Source organism: Rhinatrema bivittatum, chromosome 4, assembly GCF_901001135.1.
Source record: "Rhinatrema bivittatum chromosome 4, aRhiBiv1.1, whole genome shotgun sequence".
NCBI lineage: Eukaryota > Metazoa > Chordata > Amphibia > Gymnophiona > Rhinatrematidae > Rhinatrema > Rhinatrema bivittatum.
Genome location: NC_042618.1, coordinates 39,728,276 through 39,751,049, shown reverse-complemented (window position 1 = coordinate 39,751,049; position 22,774 = coordinate 39,728,276). Strand labels below are relative to the sequence as shown.

Genomic DNA, 22,774 nt, shown 5'->3' with positions numbered 1-22,774 from the left:
ATTAAGAAGGTAACTTTCAAAGCGGTGTGCGTTCGTAGGCCCACGCCCAGGGATGTGGCTATTTTATAACATAAGCGGGTATATGCGTGCATTTTATAAAATAGCCTGGCCACACACACAAGTGCGGCCAATTTTAAGTGGATGTGTACTTGTGTGCGCAAAAGTCCCTTCTACCGCGTAAGTGGTGAAATTTTTAAAAAGGGACATATGCCACCATTGCCTGTTTTACCAGTTCCCTCCTCAGTTCCCCCAGTTATCAGCTGGGTCCTCTAACCCCCCTCCCCCCCCTGGTTTTGCTAGCCTTGCACCTGTTACCTCAGATCCTTTATACCTCTCCGAAATGACTCATTATTTTTATTTACTTGCACACAATCCATAGCAGAAGGAAATTATGCAGCAGGGGCCCTCAGTGCGCGCCGGATCACATAAGTATTTACAAGCAAATTTCTGGGTTAAGTCCTTAAATGCCCCTGCCCCTTTTGAGAAGTTCAGAAATGTGCGTCCAGCGGCATTTACGTATGTACTCAGGCAAGTTTTAAAATCCGCTTGGCGTGCGCAAGCCCAACATATTTGCGCATCTCCTAATTTCAGCACCCGTCGAGCTTTTAAAATTCACTTTTAAGACTGTAATGTTGGTCAGATTAGGTTAGTACTTCTCAAACCTTCTGGTTTCTGAATAGGTATTACTTTTACATTTTCAACTTTTGTTTATGTAGTTGTAGGTCGTACAGAAACCAGGCCATAATGGCATGTGAATCCTGTGCACACTCATTCTCAGGTCCACCATTTTGTTTTTTTTTAAATTTCCCTTATTTTATTCCTCCAGCCTTGATCCCTTCCACTTCACCAGTCAGCATTACCTAGGTGGCTCTGCAAACCTTACCAGCCTAAGGGCTAAGCACCACTCATGTCTGACAGGAACCTCCTTGATACCAGTAGCCCTCTTCTCTCCCTAACTGAGCCTGCCACCTCTGTGGCCTGCCCATGACCAACAAATCCATTTGGATAAGGGATATGAACCTGGATCCCCTGGTGTTGGGACCTGATAAATGAACACCAGCTCAAGGGGCCACATTTTAACCATTTTCTATGCTAAAAATACATCATAGTAGTAATCAACCATGCAAGAAACCAATCACCATCATTGCTTTCACAACTATAGCATGCAAAAAAAGACCTTCAGATATCAATAGTAGTAAAGGGATCTAGAATTATGAAATCAAAATTTGAAATTGAGTCAATTGACTGCTGTTTAGCCACAGTCATATAATTGTAGTACCATAATAATACAGGAATAACAGCAAAATTTTCATTCACATACAATAAGTAGGTTCTAAATGGAGTTCACACTTTTAGAAGCCTATCAGAATACATGCAAAAAATGGTAACACAAAAACATTAATACGGATCCATTGAAAATAGAAGTATGTACCTACAGAGTATTGTCTCATCTTACAATTACTCATCTCAGGTTACTAAAATATCTTGGTCACACATCCCATGAGACATGTAACTGCTGAACAGACAAGGTCTGAAAAATATCTAAATATGAGAGCAAGAAGACCAGAAAAATATGGTTTTAGAAAAAAAGTCATAAAAATATTTCCTAAATTAATGGAGTAAAAAAAAACCAAACCACATAGCATTTTCTCTTTAATTTGGGTGATATATTAGGTCTCCTTTTAGACAGACTCTCTGCCTAGCAGGAAGCTTTATTAAAATGCAGGTTATCCATAGGGACAAAAAAAAACCCAAAAAACTTTCATAGAAGCAGTTTTATGTATTTTGGAAGTTGATTTAGCCTGGAGATGGATTATAAACAGTTCCTCCCTCATAAGCTAGAGCAGTAGAGGCACAATATGAAAAGACATTTGTATGTCACCATTTAGAATCCAGATTTCGGTAACAGCACTTGATTCACAAAATGGTCTTTGGGTTGTCAACAATTATTTTCAAATACTATCTACAAAAATAACATTATATCCATTTACCAGAGTCAGGAAATTGTTCTGAATAGGCAACCTGCTTAATCCTGCCAATTTTGTTAAAGGAATAAAGCCATTGTGCCAACACTTATCAGGCAGGCCTGGTAATCACATGCCTCCTTACAACAGAGTATATTTACAACTGCAAAAACAAGCACTCAAATAGCATAGGACAGAAAGACACCGTGTTAATGCACCTGACTGACTGGCATGTATAGCATGCATAGGAAAAGTTCCTGATGACCACTTAATGTGCGTACATATATTTCATATCTGAGTTCTGCAACCAAGTCTTGCATATGGCAGACAATGGCACCAAGAGCAACCAAACACAAAGGATCCCAGACACAGGCTTGCTGAAGAGGTATTAGCTGACCAGGGAAGAACAGTATGTTGCTATTCAAGTTAGGGATAAAGACATACCCATGTTATTGTGCCTTCCAAACACCCATGACCATGGGATATATCCTAGTTGAAGTAAAAAGCCACAAAAAAACCCCCCAAAACAGAAAACAGTCCAAGGGTCATATGGAATACCTTTAATACATGGGACATGTTGAGAGGTAGAACTTCTCACCAGTTAAGTTTAGAAGACTGTCAAAGCCTGAAGTCCAAGCCCCACCAGCAGCAGTGCAGAAAGTACTTTAAGATATTTTGATATGGGACAGTCAAGTCATAGAAACTTTAGAAATCAGATGTTGATCTATAGAGCCCTTATATTATTCACAGCATATGGTGCGATCATGAAAGTCATGTTTATCATTAACCAAACTTCCCAAGAATTTATGGGAACTTGTACGTAAAAGCAAGCAAAAACTGGTGGAAAAAGTAAATACCATCTTCAAAAGAGCACTGCTCAATGAAGGAGGAGTTCACCAACCAGTTTTCACTGATTTCTGAACTCAAATGGCAGAAAATGTATTTGATTTATTGTTCAACACATTTGACACAAAAAAGTGAGGGAGAGCAAATTTAACATAAAAAATATTTACGTGCAAATGAGTAAAAACTGATTTGTTGATTCCTACAAATACTAAATTAAACAAACAATATCCAAGTTGGTCAAGTCAATCTGGTTTTTTATAAACAAAGTAAAGCTGCATTCTAAAATAGCCAACTTAAAGTCGGCATCATAGGAATGCATTCCCACAGATGTGCAATACTTGAGATGTTATCTTCAACTTCTAAAAAGTGTATTGTGAATATCATTATACACCTGGAAGAGAGTGCTTTAACATGGACAACTTTTGAGTTTGTCGACCTTCTTTAAGCATGAATCAAAAGCTATAATTTGGCTACAACGAAGGGAACCCTGTATGCCATATGCATAGAAAGCACAACACATTTTCTTAAAGTGCCCCTACAATGAAATGTCACTTCCAGATACTGTCCAAGTTCCCTCCATGACTTTCATGCTATATTCAGTTCACTAGTCAAAATGATGGTTTTGTTACTCACAGCTCCTACAGAACCAACCAAGCTGAAAAAAACAAATCTGTTTTTTCTTCATGCATAATCAAGGAACAGAAAAATAAGTTCTAGAGTATGGAATATGTACTGCTGAGGCAGGGAAAAGTGATGGTACCATGACGACAGAATAAGTACCTTAAAACAATTCACCAGGAAAGATTTAGGATTTTAAAGGATTTTACTTCCTTCTCAATATAAACACATGCAAAAATGGGATTTTATTTTGATTCCATGATTTTGTCACAATATGTGCTTGATGGAAACCCATAATATTCTCATGACAACAGAACACAGCTTGATCGTCCCTTGGGTAAGTTGACTCTATAATAGTCAAATGTATGTGATGTCTACACTAAGCAGCCAAGGTCTGAAAGTCATCGAGGAAACATGGTGATCTCACACCATACACTTATTTTAGATTGAATTGACTGGATTGATACTTTAAAACATTGTTTCATATCATTTTTCAAGGAGAGGGTGTGATTATTAATAAAACAGGAAAACAGGGCAAGCAAAATTAAGTAGAAATGCTTCCCCACCATAAAAATATAAAACAAAGCAAACATATGTATGTTAACTGAGGTTGCATATTGCTATATGCTGCTAGTAATAAGGATATATGGATGCATGGGGCAGAAATGTAAATTCCTAAAGTATTCTATTCAGAACTCCGAAGTTCAACAAATGCCCTAGTTTAGGGTGGAAACAATTAGGTTTCTGATAATGATGCACAGCATCGATGAAGTTTTTTTCCCTTAGTAACTGCGTAATAGTGTCATTAACTACGACAAATACTGTATATTGTTGGCTTACATTTCAAAAGAGAAATAACAGCAGGTTGAATAGCTTTCCTTTCTTACCACAAGTGATAACAACTATGTGATATCATAGCTTTCTGCTAAGAAATATCAGCCTATTCTCCATTTTAAAAACAAAATGTCTTCAAGAAACAATAGCTAGTAGAATTTTAAATAAAAATAAGATGTGATTTTGGGTTTAGTGACCTTCATAAATATCTGATCTGGATGTTCTCCTGGACTTCTGACAAATAAGCTGCTACAACAGAGACTAGATGAGGTTCAAAATAGTGACAATATATTTGAGACAAGATTGAAATACCAATTGTTGCATGATGGCTGCAAAGTTTCCTCATCATCCATTCTTGTAATTAACATGCTTGAAGCCCTCCCGCCTTCTTGCCCGCCCACCCAGTGTGAACTTTCTTAATTCTAGTGTTCAAGAGAACTATAATATTTGGCTTTTTATTGAACAAATGTGTTTAAACACTCATCTAACCAACCTATTTATTAAAAAAAAAAGCACCATCAAAACCCATTTGGCAATGGTTATCACTGAAGAGAACAAATCATTGTTCAGATCTCGAGTGTTGGTCATCCTGTCTCCCACTCTGTTAGAAAATACACAGGAATACTGCATATTTTCTCTGAATATGTTGCTACTTTCTGTGGTGGACCCTATGGAGTTATACCTTCAGGCTCTTACTTCTGTTCCACAAGGTCCTTTCCCTTGAGCTTCAGGACCTTTCACTGACGAATGACTGGGACAAAAACCTGGGCTGGCGTTATCATCTGTGTAATATGTCACCCAATTGTGTATCAAGGGTCTGGCAGATCTGATGTATCCACTATGACTTTAATAAAAATAGTATCATCTTTAATGTATGTTCCATTCTCAAGAACAGTTTGAGCCACAAAGACTGGACATCCAGATGCAATGTTCATTTCTCCAGTAGGTTTTTTGAAACTACTGCTGTTTGGATCTGGTTTGAAAGCATCTCCTAAGTGCCGACGAGAAGGCCCCTGGTCCATTAACATGAGACTCACTTTCTGTTTAAAAGGCCAAGGAAGCAGGGCGTCATATTCTCCACGCATGATGACAAAAAACAATGACAGATGCGTCCCTTTTCCCATCCCATCTCCGTTAAGGTAAACTCTGGCGCACATTTTATAACCAAAGTAGCCAGTATAAAAGGGCTGACTGTACAGAGACAGAGTCTTCCCAAGGACTGCCTCTTGCTTCCGCCGTTTATAGTCCCGTATTTTCCAGATCAGTACTCCATTGTAACTGGCTGTTTCCAAGACTTGGAATCGGAGATCCATGTCAGCTAGTCGGATATCGTGAACACTCAGCATCTGATCGTGTCTGTTTATCTGCGTTTCAAGCACTCCTAATAAAGGATATACAAAGCAAAATGGGGATTTTACGCCGGTTAACTACAGAATATTTTTCTCCTGTGTAGTGAAATGAAAAATCAAGACCACTATAAGAAACAGATTAAAAAAAACCCAAAACATGTCATTCATTACACAAGACAGGAATTGTGTAACTGTGCAATGAGAAATTACTTTTATCTGGAAGGGTGATAATTGGTCAGGTCTAGTCCTGACCAACTACCCTTTGATAAATTAGGGTATGCAGTCAACTGCACGGTTATTTAATTTATATGCCTCATTAATAAAAATTAATTTAAGGGACTGGCCCAGTGGCAATGGCTGTGCACTGCCATATAGAAGGTCCCTGGGGGGGGGGGGGGGGGGGGGGAGGAGGGAGGAGCGAGTCATGTTCATGGCCGAAGATCATTCCTACAAATGAGCAGACTAGGTATGTTGGGAGGATTTGGAGTGGAAGAGGGATATACAATAGGGGATAAATCCCTGATTAGTTGCAAGGGAAGTCTCCTGGCACCTGATCTCAGCCCTGGTTCCGATTGAGCTGGAAGTACAAAATAGCAAGAGGAAACAACAAGGTCAAAAAATACATTATTTGTATTGTACAAATTAGTTCCTGCATATATGAAGGCTTTTAATATTAACTGAAAAGGACTGAAATAAAACTCCAGCAGCATTGATATGTCAGGTGTATACATCAAGTTCCTTCTATCTCATTTGGCTTTGTCGTGTAGAAAGTCGGTTTTTTTCATTATTCACTTTCTGCACATCTGATATGCCGGTAACATTTTTTATGACTACAGGACTAGGTCGCACACAACTGAAAGAGCTCTTGGAACCTTTGTAGTGTATTTGCTGAAGGAACATGGACAAGCATCTGCTGAAGTTGACCCTTTTCGGTAGAGGAGCAGGAATTGTATCCTTAAATGCACTTTCATTGTATGGGATGGTAGTGGGGAGTGCAAATAAGGGACATCTGTATCCAAAGCTTCTGAAAATAAAGGTCCCTAAACAGTTTTATATGGAGAACATTTTACCTCCACATGGGATGAACGTTCAAGGCAGTGGGTTTTTGTTTGGTTTTTTTTTTTTTTTACTGTGTAGGATGAAAACTGTTGGATTACAAACCTCCTCATGGGACCATTATGTGAACAGTTATGCTTTTCGGGCATTTTTAGGAACAATTCGCTCCATTTTCTTTAATTAAGAGAGAGAATATAATTGTATAAAAGAACAGCACCAAAGCCTTCAGCAGGACTTTTATTGTCCTGTGAGTGTTTACTGAAATAGCAAATACGGGAGCCAAGGGAAAGACCGCCTCTTTGCATTAGGATAAAGTGTGTTTTGTTTTTTAAGTTTACATAAAAATGGGTCTCATTGTTTCCTCGTTTTGCAGAATGACTCATTTGCTGTTTGTCTTCAGTTATTTATCATTCTTTTCCTCTACAGAACTCATGATGAAATCAACCCATCATCCCCTGTGCTACACACCTTGCCTGTATTTTTCTGTCTGTGCAAGACATGTAATAGGCATGTAAAATTAACTGAACAGATTGCTTTCAGCTGATCACAATACAATAAAAGGCCTTACTACTAAATATTCAAATATGGTTTTCAGATGAAAAAAGAAACATTCAGTTTATAGGCTTTTAACAAAGCCACCTTTTCATCGCTGTCCGATTATGTAGTCGGATGTTTGCAAACATTTGTACCGACTATTTGTCTTGTTTTTCAATAAAACTTTGAAACAGAAAAAAGCCTTTCAGGTTTATTGTACAAATAAACAAATTCTAGCACACTTTCTTTTTTTTTTTTTTTGACCTGGCAGTTTCCTCCTGTTGCTTTCGACTTCCAGCTCAATCGGAAGCAGAACTTGGCTCTAGCATCAGGAGCCTTCAATTTGCAACTACCCGGGGAGATTCCCCCTCCCAACTTACTTAGTCCAATCATGACAGCACCAATCCTCGCAGCAAGGCACATGGTAGCAGGGATCCTTCAGGAACCCTGAATCTGGCCACTGAGTGTCACCATTCCGTGAGGACCGAGACACCCTCCTCCCCAGCAGCTGTTGACGTTGCTTTGGCAGTACCCTCAGTCAGCCTGGGGAGTGGAAGACCCCAGGCCTCTTTCCTTGTGGCAAGTGCACAGTGCTGCCACTGAGCCACCATGCTGCTCTATGGGACACTTTCAATGAGTAATTTACTGTTAAGGAAACGCATTGTAACATGAACCAGTCATGTGTGTACGCTCAGAGGCGATTTCACTTTAGGCACTAAGGATATGCATAGGTTGCAATAAGCAACGCATGAGTTCAAACTGCCAGATAAACAGAATCATCTTAAATTCACATGATAACCAGCTGCTGTCGTACAAAAATGCTGCAAATGGTCAAGGGTTTGGTTTCAGGCATTTTGTGCAGTTAGTTGACTTAAGTATTTACAGATCTAGGTATAAAGTTGTTCACAATTCTGGATGTGCATTATCTTTGGATTTTGTTTTTTTTAAAGAAAAATTAAAATTAATAAGATATTTGACCTTGAAAAGTAGATTCTATGCAAGTGTGGCAAGAGGTTCACATTTTTTACAAAAACATTTCATGAGAGACTTCACACTGCTGTGTGAAGACTGTCCTAGGCATGTCCTGTAGCTAGGTCTATCAAAAGGATGCCATCAATCCCAGATAAAAAGCTCCATGCATGAAAACAAGAGTATTGTGGTAAAGGAGAAAAGCAAAAGGACAACATTGCAGATAGAAGTGTCAGTCCAAGCGACTATTCTGTGGATCATATTGAGACTGAGAAGATCCCCAAGTATCCAATGATGCAAACAGAGCAAGAAAATGTGACAGAAAGATGCAGAAATTGTTCTTATTGTACTGGGTGCCACTGGCCCGATTAAAAAGAACTTTTAGGTGCATCTGGTCACACTGCCTGTGCATAACACCCTACGGTCTCCAGGAGGTGGCTCGCTTTGGCACAAATCATGTATTAACGGATATTAGCTGTAAATTTGAGAGACCGAGATAAGACTCAACATACCCAGATTTACTAGTGATGTTCATTCCTGTCAAGATATGCACAATATTAACTCATTTGGAAATATTCCAAGCTGAGAATGGCCCCTATTTTACATACTCTTAAAATGATTGGTAATTAAGTGCTAAGCTGAAAATTATAGCCTGTTTATAAAGGAAAACAATCAAGTCAGCATCGCATCATAGTACTACAATTATAGCATTTGACTTTTGCTCAGCTTGATCAATACAAATCCCGTGCCTGCAGACCCTTGGGGCTTCCTGACATACAGTACAAGTGTCCTAACATGAGGCTGCCTTACTGGCTTTGTGGTACCACTGCGTACAGCTACTGATCTAGTGGCAAAACAAGTGTTAGTACTTCTGACGCCTATGTTTGAAACCTAAGCTTGTTCTTGCTTCATTGAGAAGCTGGGTTTGGTGCTATCACAGAAATAGTATTCTCAGCTCTCTGTAGGCAGGTGGTCGAGTCTCTTGGTTCATGCTCATGAGTTTCACCAGACAGTAATACAGTAGTAGATGGTAGAAATACTAACTGGCCATCCTGTTCAGTCTGCCTCAGGTATCTTTGTCCAACGTGCAGAGATAACTGGGCAAACTGGATGGGCCAATTTGACTTTTTCTGCCTGATCTCTTACAACACTTAGGAAGAACGTTCACAAGACCACATATGATGGTCTTAAGGGGTTTTAACAGGCTATCCGGGGCAGGGTTGTGGCAAGTGCAGAAATAAGAAAGACAGAAAGATTTTTGCATAGGCTCTCTTTTCAAAACCTAAGAGCATCCATCAGGAGATCTCCATAATCACTTTAAAACTTGTGTACTTCTAGAAGTAGTTTTACCTCCATTTGCCTCTACTCACCGGAATTCCGGGATGATGGGCTTTTATTAATACTTTCCAGCTGTGCTACCCTGGTTTGGAGAGATTCCATACTGCTCTTCATGCTATCAGCCTCATCCCCATTCTGACGTAAATAGCGTATTTCTTTGTCCAGATCTTTCAGTTTATCTGCTTGGCCATCTATTACTCTCTTTATTGATCAAATAAAAAAAAAAAAGGACTATGAGAAAAACATGAAGAAAAATATAACAAAGACAACAGTTACATTATAAAACGCAAATAAGCTAAGGAACTGTAATCCAGAAAACACCAGCAAGGCATAATCAAAGCAGCACTCTAAATCCCAGCATACTGGCAAACATAGTAGTAAAAAAATAAAAATAAATAGAGATTCCCTTATCTTGTGAATAGAACTTGCATACTGCAGCAGCACTTTATTCCAGCACGAGTAGAAACTTCCCTGTTTGACTTATAAATATAAAATATTGCTGCTACTGGGGCACAGCTCAGGCAAAAAATAAAAAATGTTGTTTTCAAATCTTCTTTATTGATTTTATTTTAGAACATGTAAAACATTAACACACTGTGCAGCATACCAAGACGACTGTGTGCAAGCACATCATATCTTCCCGTTTAATATTTAGCAATGATGAAAAATCCAGAGGCTGTTCCAGCACCATAGCGGAGAGCAGCTGTTTCAGAAGTTTTTAAATATGAAAGCCAAAGAAATGGTCACTGGATTGTTTTACAGTATTATACCTGTATGCTATACTGAAATATTTGGGGTGTATACTTTAGTCCATTCTCCCAATACTGTACCAGGAGAGCCACCTCAGATGGCCAAGATATCATCTTTCCAGCAATAGCTAACACTGTCCTGTGGTCAGTCTGGTGTTAGGCCTGAAAATTATCGTCATCTACATATGCAGGTTAGGTAAAGCCCAGAGCTCACTGGGACTTCCAGATCTAATTGCTACAGTGCCTTGCAAACATTTTCACACCATTGTATATTTTTCACATTCTGTCTAAAAAAATACAAATCAAAATGCTTTGAAGTAAGAATTAGTTTCACTGATCTACATAACATTTCTGCTCCTCAGGTTTTTCCACCTCCTGTGCTGCAATGTGCATAGCAGGCACTTCTGCCAGCCGGGGCAATCCTGAACAGTCATCTCCCATAAATTGATGTTGGTCCAATTTTACAGCCTGACCATGAGCCCCCAAAATCATTTTACTTCTTTTGAAGCAGTGCTTAGAAAAAAGTCATTCTTCAAAGTTTTCATATAAATACTTTCTCATCTGTTAAGGAATGGAAACATGGCAACATGACGGCAGAAAAAGACCATATAACCCATCAAATCTGCCCATCCGTCCAATTTAACTAGCTCTTACAATTCCCCTGACTTCCTCAGAGATCCCGTGCATTTATCCTATGCTTTCTTGAATTCAGATACCGTTTTAGTCTCCACCACCTCCACTTGGAGGCCGATCCATGCATCCACTACCCTCTTTATAAAGAAACATTTCTAAGCATCCAGTCAGACGAATCCAGAACAAGTGGGTTATGCACCTCTACCAGCAGACAGAGATGGAGCAAACCGATGTCACAATATATATATCTATGCAGTGACATCAGCCTGCCAGTATTCTCCATCTCCAGCAGATGGTGGTCACGCATCTCCTCACTGGGGATTGTTTCATTTTAAAGGAAAGGAGAAGTAAGGAAATAAATTTGCCCCGCTTTCCTGCAGTGATACCAAAATGGTCCCTTCTACAGTTGAGAATTCCTGAGGTAATTTCTGTGGCCCCTCAGACAAATGCCTTGGTCCATTAGCTGATTTTTCAGCTGGCGTGGCTTAGCTGTTTGAACAGCTGAAAGGCAGCGGGTGCAGGAAGCAGAGCGCGACAATGATGGCACATGCCCTCTCCCCCCGCAGCCAGAGACCCTCTCTGTACTCAGCCAATTTTAAGGCTGAGCTCCAGTTAAGTAAAAAAAAAAAAAGAAGATTAGGGGAGGTTAGCCTTGGAGGTCACATTGGCCGACCAATTCCTCAACCATAACTGACGCCTGGCTGCTGCTATCAAAGCCACCCCTCTGGCTGAAGTGCGGTCCAAATCACAGCCCGCATCTACTAAAAAGGCAGCAGCTGGTTCCACAACTGTCCTGGAGTTTACCCCAGAGTCATCAACCTCCTGGGAGAAAAGCAAATAAGAGCGAGCCACCAAGGAACAACAAGAAGCAATCTACAAGGTCATCGCCACTGCTTCAAATGCTTGCTTAAGGACCAAGGCACTTGTCTGAGGGACTGATTAGCCGCAGAAGAGATCCAAAGTCATTGGAGATCGATGCCCTAGTGCAGGAGTGGCCGGAAGACAAGCTACTGTATGCCTTCTCGCCATGGTCCACATTGGCCAGATTGATTCGAAGGATCAAACGCCACAGAGGGATGGTGCACTTGGTTGCTCGAGATTGGTCCAGGAGATTGTGGTATGCAGATATGCAGAGGCTCCTGGTGGATTCACCTCTTCGACTTCCCGTGCACAGGAACTTGTTGCAGCAGAGACCTGTTCTTCACGAAGATCCAACTTGATTTTGTCTTATGGTATGGCCCTTGAAAGGGCTCACTTGTCGAAACATGGATACTCTGCGGCAGTGATTTCCACCTTGCTAAGAGCTAGAAAGTTCTCCACTTCCTTGGCCTATGTGCGGGTTTGGAGAGTGTTTGAGGCCTGGTGTGATGTTTGATGTTCTCTTCCTTCCTTGGTCAAGATTCCACTCATTTTGGACTTTCTGGAGGATGGCTTGAATAAAGGCTTGACTCTTAATTCCTTAAAGGTACAAGTAGCCGCTCTCACTGTTTCAGGGGTCAGGTAAATGGTGGATCCTTGTCAGCTCATCCTGATGTGGCCTGTTTTCTGAAAGGAGTGAACAATTTTCGGCCTCCTTTGTGGTTTCCGGTGCCCATATGGAGTCTTAATTTGGTTTTGAAGTTTTTGGCAGGCCCTATGTTTACATCGCTACGTACTCTGTCCTTGTGATTGCTGGCCTTGAAAATGGTTTTCCTTGTAGCAATTTGTTCTGCGTGCAGGGTTTCCAAACTGCAGGCCTGGTCTTGCCAGGAGCCATTTCACCTGGTGACTCCAGGGGTGGTATATCTGCGTACTGTTCCTTTCTTTTTACCAAAGGTGGTCTCTGAGTTTCACCTGAATCAATCTATCTCCCTGCTGTCTCTGCACAGAGAGAGGGATGTAGACGAGTATTGTCTGTTGCAATCCTTGGATGTCAACAGACATATTGTCAGGTATCTAGAGGTTACTGAGCCTTTGTAGAAGTAGATCACCTGTTTGTCCTTTATGGTGGTACTAGACAGGGAGAGCCAGCCTCATGGGCTACAATAACTTGCTGGAATAAGGAGGTAGTCATGACTGCATACATGGATGCTGGGGAGCCGTTATCTAGTCAGGTTAGGGCTCATTGTAGTAGGGCTCAAGCAGTGTCATGGACAGAAGTTAAATTGTTGTCTTCTGTCGACATTTGCTGAGCTGCGACATGGTCCTCCTTACACACCTTTACCAGGTAATATCACCTGGATGTTCAGGCCCGGGAGGACGCGTCCTTTGCACGTGCAGTTCTGACTGAACCTCGGGCAGCCTCCTGCCCTATTTGGGAGTAGCTTGGGTACATCCCACTTGTTCTGGATTCATCTGACTGGACACTAAGAAATGAGAAATTTCTACTTACCTGATAATTTCCTTTTCTTTAGGATAGTCAGATTAATTCAGCTTCCCTTCCCTCAGCTGCCGAAGGATTGTGCTTTGATCCTCCTGTGTGCTTACATGTTACAGGGGTTAGTGGTAATTGTTACTCCAGTCCCTAGACTAGTGTTATTACATTCTTGACTGAGCTCAGTTTTGCCTATTGGCTGAGTATTGAAATTATCTGTTTTTAATCAAGTTTTTTCTACTCTGTCCTCAGTTGCTTTTGAAGAAAATATTGGCACGCTAATATCACAGCAGGGGTATATATATACTGTGACGTCAGTTTACTCAGTCTCCATCTGCTGGTAGAGGTGCATAACCCACTTGGTTCTGGATTCATCTGACTGTTCTAAAGAAAAGGAAATTAACAGGTAAATAGTAATTTCTTATTTCCTAAGATTACTTCCAAGTCTATCCCCTTTCAACCTCATCTGATATAACCCCTTGTCTACAGCCTCCTTTCTATTTCAAAGAGGCTCATTTCTTGTGCATTGAAACCTTTGAGATATTTAAATGTTTCTGCCATATCTTCCCCTATTTTGCCTTTCCTCTAGGGTATACATGTTTAGATCTTTAAGTCCATCCCTATATACTTTAGAACTAAGATCACTGATCATTTTAGTAGCCACCCTCTGGACTTACTCCAACTGGTTTATATCCATTTGAAGGTGCAGTCTCCAGAATTGTACACAATATTCCAAAAGAGGTCTCACCAGGGACCTATTCAGGGATATCATCACCTCCCTTTTTCTTCCTATGTAGCCAAGCATCTTTCTGGCTTCTGCCATCACTTTATTCACCTGTTTGGCCACCTTGAGATCAGATACAATCACTCCCAGATCCCGCTCTTCTTTTGTGCTTAGAAGAATTTTATCTCCAATACAGTATCTCTCCCTAGGATTTTTTTTGCATCCTAAATGTATTACTCTGAATTTTTTAGCATTTCATCTTAGCTGCCAGTTTCTATACCATTCCTCAAGCTTCGCTAGATCCCTCCTCATGTTTTCCACACTTTCCTGGCTGTCTACCCTTTTGCAGATTTTGGTATCATTGGCAAAAAGACAAACCTTTCCTGACAATTCTTCTGCTATGTCACTCACTAAAATGTTGAAAAGAACCTGTCCCAGTACCGATTCCTGAAGAACACCGCTAGTAACAACCCATCCTCAGAGTAAACTCCATTTATCACTACCCTTTTATTACCTCTCACTTAGCCAGTTTCTATCTCAGTCAGTCACATTAGGTTCCATACCAAGGGTGCCCAATTTATTTATAAGTCTTCTGTGTGAACTGTGTCAAAAGCCTTGCTGAAATCCAAGCATACTACATCTAGCACTCTCCCTTAATTCCACTCTCTGGTCACCCAATTAAAGAAATTGATCAAATTCATCAGACAAGATTTATCTCTAGTAAAACCATGCTGCCTCAGGTCATGTAAATCCTTTGGATTCCAGAAACTGCACTATCCCTTTTTAGCAGTGATACCATTAACTTGCGTACCACAGGAGTCAGATTAACCGACTTAACAGTTCCCAACCTCCTCCTTACTTCCACTTTTATGAATAGAAACCATATCTACACCTCTCTCCAGTCTCTAAAGAAGCATTGAAAAGGTCATCCAGTGGAGCTGCCAGGACTTCTCTAAGTTCCCTCAATACACTCCGATGTATCCCATCCGGTCCAATTGCCTTATGTACTTAAAGTTTAGTTATCTCCTCATGAACACATGCCCTGCTCCAGGCCCTTCCACAGTGAACACTGAACAAAAATATTTGTTAAAGTTTTTCTTTTTGCTCATCGGCCTCTACATATTCCTCCCCTTCACTTCTGAGTCTCACCAATGCCACTTTTAAATTTCCTTCTATCACTAACAAATCTAAAAAAAAAAAAATGTTTTGTCCCTTCCATTTTACCAAATTAGATATTTTTTCCTGCATTTGAATTTTTGCATTCTTGACTACTTTCCCAGCTTTTGTTGCCTGTCTTCTACTTTCTGTGATCTCTTGTACTTTATGATTGCAAACATTTTCTTCCCTTACCTTTTCAACTGCTTCTTTAGAAAACTATAGCAGCCTCTTTTTCCTTTCCTTTATTTCCTTTCCTAACAAAAAGGTTAGTTGCCCTTATAATATTCTCCTTTTAAGTTTTGCCAATCAGTTAACGCCTCCTTGAGGTACTCCCTCATTTTAACAAAATTAGTTTTCCTGAACTGTAGGAAGAGATGTTAAGGATTGTGTTCTTTACAATTTTGTGGTATTTGCCTCCTACCAGTAGACACTGCTCGGATTTTGAGCTATCAGACTACTACTATTTTTTTTTTGATGCAGAAAGGAACTTACTTGTATACAAACGCCTGTTATTGCTATAAACATGCAAAGTCATGGTGTTTGGATTACTGTGCAAGGGAGTCAAATCCACGGTGCACGGCTGGTCCTGTGCACTTTGGGTTTTGTATGCCAACACAGGGAGAGTAGGAGATGAAAACAGGCCATTTGTGAAACAGATATTAAACATAATCTGTGTCCAGCTTTCCATATTTTGGCACCTATTTTAGTAAAGAAAACTAAACTCTTTGCTGTCCCACAAATGGGATATGCTCATAATAGCTGACAAATTCTATTTGTTTTCTATCTGAATGTATTTCTAAGGCATTTTAGTCTCATTAGGCCTCAGCCTTAATTAGGTAACATCACTAGAAATGTGCATTCTGAACCAAATGAGGTCATTTTGATTTCATGTCATTAAATGTAAAACCAAGCAAAAATGCCTCTGAAAAATCTAAACATTTTCAGAATTTAATTTCAGCAAATATTGCAAACTATATGAAAATAGCATGCCTTAATTGCAAATATTGTGTGCTATTTGCCATAATGAAAAATCTCCCACCCCCAGAAACAAAATGGGCCAAAAACTATCCAAAACTATTTTGCCTGTACATCCCCAAACATCCCAGAAGTAGATCCTATATGAGGCAGCAACATTCTGTTCTAATACAATTCAATTCTTACCTGTAACTGCAGGATTCTGGCTTCGTTACTCCGTAGCATTTCCTTATGCCGTTCAATTTCTACCTCAAAGCTGCACATCTGATTGTGCAAACTTTGGATACTCTTGTTTTTCTCCAGGCTTTCAGACTGGAGCACAGATACCTAGAAATAAAAATGCAGGCAGTTGTTCTGGGTCATCTGCTATCTGGTTTGTATAGGTTTGCATATTTTCTTTCAGAAATCATCAATATGCGGTATTAGTAGTAAGGGCCCGCTTGTTTTCAGAATATGTGCTCCTTTTTTTTTCATTATGTAACAGACAAATCTCTCAGATTTCTGAGAGGATGGGCCCTTTGTTTTAGTGTATGTATTTTTCATGAATAGATTCCATACCTTGCTATAAAAATCTGTGAAGTCGGTGAAAGTCAGCGCTGAATACACTGCTCCATAATTAAGAGCAGCAGGATGAAGGCTGCAGACCTGCTTTTAGCTTCAGCATCATGAACTGTTTCACTTGCTAATCATACCTCGACTTGATGTGGCAGAGAATGTGAAGTCTTTGAACTTATCAAAATACTAGCAAAACAAATTAAAGCTGTTTTAGTTTTCCTTTTGGAGGCAGTTTTCAAATTGCCTGCATGGGGGCAAAGTTAATGAACACTTTTTTTTTTTTTTTACCCATGGTCTGTGACAGTGGCGTAGCCAGAATTGATTTTTTGGGTGGGCACAAGGTTAATATGGGTGGGCTGTAGGCATGTAGGTCTGAGACCTACTAGTTGTTTTCTTATTGATAAATAATGCCATATACTGCACCCTAGAATGGCTTTCTAAGTAATTTGCAACAGCCATTATTAATCATGTATGAAACTTTAAAATACTTTACCTCAATTATTTCAAGCACTTACCAGCATTAAAACTTCCTTATTAATCAGAATTTATTTTATATTTATTGCAGTTTATAAATGTGCAAGTATAGAAAACAATCAGATCCAATCATGTAATAAAACAAAAATGAATGTATTCTTTCATGAACCATCTTTGCAGAAAACCAGAAATCTTCATAAATAAATACAATAAAATATAATTAATCATCAGAACAGGTGCAGCGCAGAGCTAGGACAATTCACATTACAACTAACATGAAAAAAAAAATTCAAATTCTGGTGTCACTTCAGCAAAAAAATAACCCTCCACTGCTATTTTGTGAAGTAACACAAACTCCTGCAAAGAAAGAGGCATCTAGAACCTTGCTATACAATCACAGCACTGACTCTCAGGATTCAAATAATAGCAACCTTATGAAAAAGCAGCAATGCAAATACTACACCAGGCCCTAGAACATTAATACATCACCTACTGGAATAACAGAACAAGCTGGACTACTACTACTACATAGAAACTACACACTAGCAGAAATACTGCATTTCTGTCACACACACAGGCAAAACAGAGACCAATCTTTACCTATTATAGAAATAAGAGACTACAAATTAGAAACATAAAACCAAAATAGAAAGCCTGAGAAACTAAAGTTTCTGAACAGTGGAATACTTAAGAGCAAAATACAAAAATATAAGAAATGCACATTCCAAAACATGTTAGATTTAAATTGCTAACATCTCAAAATAATTTTTTTTTTTTTTTTTAACTTTGTTGTCTGATCTTTGTCTGATCTTTGTATTTTTCTAATCAGTTGGTCCTGGTCTCTTTTTCCTATTTTTTCCCTTGTCACTCGTTTCCTAATTCCTTTTCAGTGTCTCTCACACACACTCAAGCTCACATTCACAGCAGACACACATACAAGCTCTCACTTTCTCACCCCTCCCCAGGCTTACATTCTTATGAACACACAGACACATCCAGGCACCCATTCTCACCAACACACACAAACTCAGACTCCCATTCTCACCCACATATACACACATTCAAGCTCCCATTCTCATTCCCACACACCCATTATCATCCACACATACACACAATCCCACGCATAGCTTCCGGTTCCACTTCCTCCCCCCAGCAGGAAGATCAGTTGGCCTCTCCTACTACCACCGGCCTCCTGCTATCTTCGGGTTGTACGGCTACACCTGGGGGAATTCTGCGCAAAAAAATTTAAAATTTTGCATACAAAAACTGAAAATTGCAAAATTCTGCAAACTTTATATTTGTCAAAATAACAATTTACATGACAGTCTTTAAGTAATTACATTTTAAATTAATACAGAAAAAAGTTATTACTTAAAGTTGTAGAATTTTAAATATTTTGAGCAGAATTTCCCTAGAAATTCACTGTAAGTGTCCCTTCCACTCGCTCTCCCTACTCCCCTGGCCAGTTTGTCCTCTCAGGCCCCAACTCCTCCACCTGCCAGTATCTGTCTCCTCCACCCCTAGGTTCAACCCCTTCCACTCTATTGCCAGTCCCAGAGTTTGACCCTGTTCTCAGAACTGCCCCTCACACAGGCTCCCTCTGTCCCTCCATCTCTCACACACATGCTCCCTCTCTCTAGTACACATACACACACCCTCATATAGGCTCCCTCACTCTCGCACACACACACATCCCCTCATACAGGGCCCTCTCTCTTGCATACACACCCACACAAGCTCCCTTTCTCTCTCTCACATACATCCTCACACAGGGTACCTATGTCTCTCTCTCGCGCAGCCCTTCACACAGGCTCTGTCTTACACATAACACAATCCCTTCACACAGACTAGCACCCTCACACACACACAATCCCCCAATCTCTCACACACATACACACTCCTTCACAATCTCCTCATATAGGCTCACGCTCTCTGAAACCCACAATCAAGCATCCCCCCCCCCACTCCCCCTTACCAACCAAGCTGTTGCTCACCCTCCTCTCCCCCACACCCCCTCCCCTCTCTCACACACATTCTCTCTCACCGGCAAGCCGCGAATGGAGCACGTCCTGCGTGTGCCGCGGGATGTGCTCCATTCGCGGCGATGATGAAGGCCTGGCACGCCATTTGCGGCATACGGGGGCCTTCCATTTTCGCCTTGAGCGGAGCACAGTCTGTTCACTGCACACGGGGGCCTTCCCTTTTCGCTGCGAACAGCGCGCTGGGCCTTCATCTTCGCCGCGAACAGAGCACATCCCGTGTGCTGCGGGACGCACTCCGTGCGTGGCATGCCGGGGTCTCCTCTGCTATTTTCTGCGCAGGGGGGAATTCTGCGCTCCGCAGTAGAGCAGAATTCCTCCAGGAGGCCCACCGATCTTCCTACTTGGGAGGGAGGGGGAGGAAGCGGAAGCTGTGCGTGGCACTTCTGATCCCCCCCCCCCCCACCAAACAGGAAGATCGGTGGGCCATATGGCCGCAGGACCGCTTCCCCATGTGAAATCGTGCAAATGCATGGAATGGCGCACAGGGCCTGGGTCCTCCTCTTTGCTGTCTCGGGGATGGGATCCTGCGATTGCCTTGCAGTTCCGGTGCCAGTTGGGTGGGCCTGGGTCCAAATTGGGTGGGCAGCCTCCCACCCAGGCCACGCCACTGGTCTGTGAACCAATTTTCAAAGTGAAAGACTGCAAGGACATTCTCTTCGAAAACTCCCATAGAGAAAAGCACTTGTGGTCACTTGCACCTGCTTTTTGCACAGGAAGAATTTTGCTTGAAAAATGTGTGTGTAGATTTGAAAAAAGGTATGGCCTTTTCCTCCCTGACCTAAACACGCCTCTAGAAATGCTTCTTCTCAATGTGGACAAATGTCTGTAGGTTGTAAAACACCCTGCGGATATTTAGGCACTTTCAAGGTGGGTAATTTCCAGAGAGAAGACTTGTGGGCAAAAATGCTTTATATACTTGAATAAATCATGTTGAATATCGTTCTTTGGGGAGGTAATTTTGTTACAGCCCACATAAATCTTATAACAAATATGCCCACTTTCCCTTGAAAATTATTCTACCTAAACTACCAACACACAATTACACTTGTTAATTTGTATGCAGAGTTTACTGGGGAAAATTTAAGTGCATACTTTTGCATTTTCAAAAGTATGCAGAAAGTGCAGACCCTTCCCCAGCATACCTCTGCACACTATGGGTAAATTTACATGCATACTGACCCCTACATGTCCAAGTTCACCCACACATTGGGTGGGCATTTTGGAACTGGTCATTTCAGTGGCTAAATGGCACCCAACATGCAGGTAAACTTATGCAAACCGGCTTACTCACAGTGTGTTAATACTGTACCTGGTGGTGGGGCTGGGTACTGGATTGGGGGGTTGCACTTATGTGCATACTCTATTTTTAAATATATGTGCAGAAATTTCTGTGCATCCAGTAGCAGGTGTAATTGTGAATAGGCAGTTTGGTGGAATAATTTTCAAAAGTGATCTCACATATTAAGTGCACTCTGAACATTGGTATAACTTATGTGCATATTTGTCATCAAATTTATGCGGGCTGTTACAATCTTATTCTCGGGGAGGATAACTTTAAAATACCTACCCCAGTATTTTATAACCCATGCGTATCATATATGCGAGCCTTTCGACATATTAGAATTGAGACTAGGGTTTTTTTCAGCTATGGCCCCATATTTGTGGAATAGTCTGTCACCTGAGTTGTGTGAGAAATAGGTATTAATTAAGTTTCGGAAGAACTTAAAGACCTGATTAATGTTGTTAGAGTGTGTATTACTATGTCGAAAGCTGCAGATCCTCTCAGTTCTGTTTTACTTTTTTTTTTTTTTTTTAAATGTCTTTAGTTTTTTTAAGAATTTTATTTTGTGTATGCAGGTTAGTTGTGTTTGAGTTTTATTTTATGCAAATTTCATGTGCAGTTTAGACATGTACATCGCTTTGGGAAATTAACTGAAATCTGGAAGGAGATTTATAAATGATTTCAAATAAATAAATAAAATATATGCCTGGGTTATAAAATACACATAATTCTTTCCTGCAACATTCGTGCATATGTAAAAAGTATGCATGAATAGATATTCAAATTAGCTGGATAAGTCTTAAAAGTGCTACTTATCCGGCTAAGTACTGCTTTTTTTAAATGACTTATCCAGCTATCTTAGCCAGATAAGTAGCACTTTTAAGACTTATCCAGCTAAGTGGTGTTGAACTGCTATGCATGCATTTTTCTGCATTATATTTTTTAAATTATACAGATGAAGATTTTACAAGTGAAATGTAAGTAGCACTTACCCCAGGTTAGTCGCTTTTTTATTTATGTAAGTCCGCAAATTTTGTAACATACATGCGTGAGTGAAATTACCAGTTTTACCAATTCTCTAGGCCATCAAGACCCTCTTGGTTCTTCAGCCTGAACTCTTCTCCCACCAGTTTACCCAGCCCTCTCACCCAGTCAGTACTTCACAATAAATATGTTTAATATCAATTACTCCAGAGAATGAGCGAGTCGCCAAACCTACCCATGCAAGTCTCTTATGAAACAGCAACTTAAACACGTAATTGTTGGTCCTGCCTCAGAATGCCCTTAGACTGCCCCCTATTTACCCGGGTATGTTTGAGATTTATAAAATAGCATTTACATGCATATATGCTATTTACATACGTATATGCTATTTACATGCATATATGCTAATTTTTCCTACATGCAACCTTTTGAAAATTCATCTTTTATTGTACAAGACGACGTCTTAGCTTTTCCAAAGCTAGACATACAAGCCTCAGACAATACTAGACTTTCTAGTCTATGCTTGGTAGAAGTGAGACATTTTACATGTTACTGTGCTTTATGGTGAATATATGGTAACTATATTATGCATGCAATCCCCTCCTATAACTATAAAAATCAAAGAATACAAACGAAGAACCACTCTGTTCTGTACCGGAGAGTCAAGACTTTAAAGGCAGTAAATCTTTACAGGCAAATTTCAGAGCTGGGTTTTTTTTTTTTTGGTTTGTTTGTTTGTTTATACACAGCAAACTACTCCACACAAAGAACTCCCTTAGTGCAAAAATTAGAAGTTTTTTTTTTAAAACTCTTTATTTAACAAGTTTTTAAGATTTATATTTTTCTGAATAACTACAATATATTCCTTCCTTCCTATGTGGCCTTCTCTAGCACCTTCTTAACGTCGTGCTACAATAGGCTAACTCACTCATTGGATTAGTTATTTTAATTATAGGGAAGAAATACAGTCAGTCACAAAGGTCTTTAACATTTTCTCTACAATAAAAGCACTTAACATGTGATGGATGGGATGTGGTTAGCTATTCTGGTAACTTGGTATGTCCCGGGATTTCCAGTGATTCAAATCATTCGTTCTGAATAGGAAAGGTGGTGCAAAGCAGAAAGTAAAGGAGATAAGTCAGATGATAACTGTGTGTTATCCTAAAAAACCCAAAAATGACATAATGCTGTTGATATTAATACTTCTGTTCACCGTATCCATATTCCCATTGTTAATCAGGCCCATAATTTGGGGGTTATAAGGGACACCACTCTTTCTTTCTATCCCCATACTAATCTATTAGGAAAGTGATCTATAAACTCTGGATGGTAGGCAG

At 40.2% G+C, this 22,774-nt stretch overlaps 1 protein-coding gene across 2 annotated transcripts in view; it reads right to left on the bottom strand.

Moving 5' to 3' along the window:
- Window positions 1–307: 307 nt before the first annotated feature.
- TRAF3 (TNF receptor associated factor 3) overlaps window positions 308–22,774 on the bottom strand; it is a 233,393-nt gene continuing 210,926 nt past the window's right edge. For both annotated transcript variants that reach the window (XM_029597994.1, XM_029597993.1), the window contains exons 9-11: window positions 16,287–16,427; window positions 9,541–9,709; window positions 308–5,643 (exon numbers count right to left, since the gene is read on the bottom strand). In XM_029597994.1, coding sequence (XP_029453854.1) covers window positions 5,072–5,643; window positions 9,541–9,709; window positions 16,287–16,427 — 882 coding nt within the window. In that variant the 3' untranslated portion in view covers window positions 308–5,071. The remainder of the gene's footprint in view (window positions 5,644–9,540; window positions 9,710–16,286; window positions 16,428–22,774) is intronic.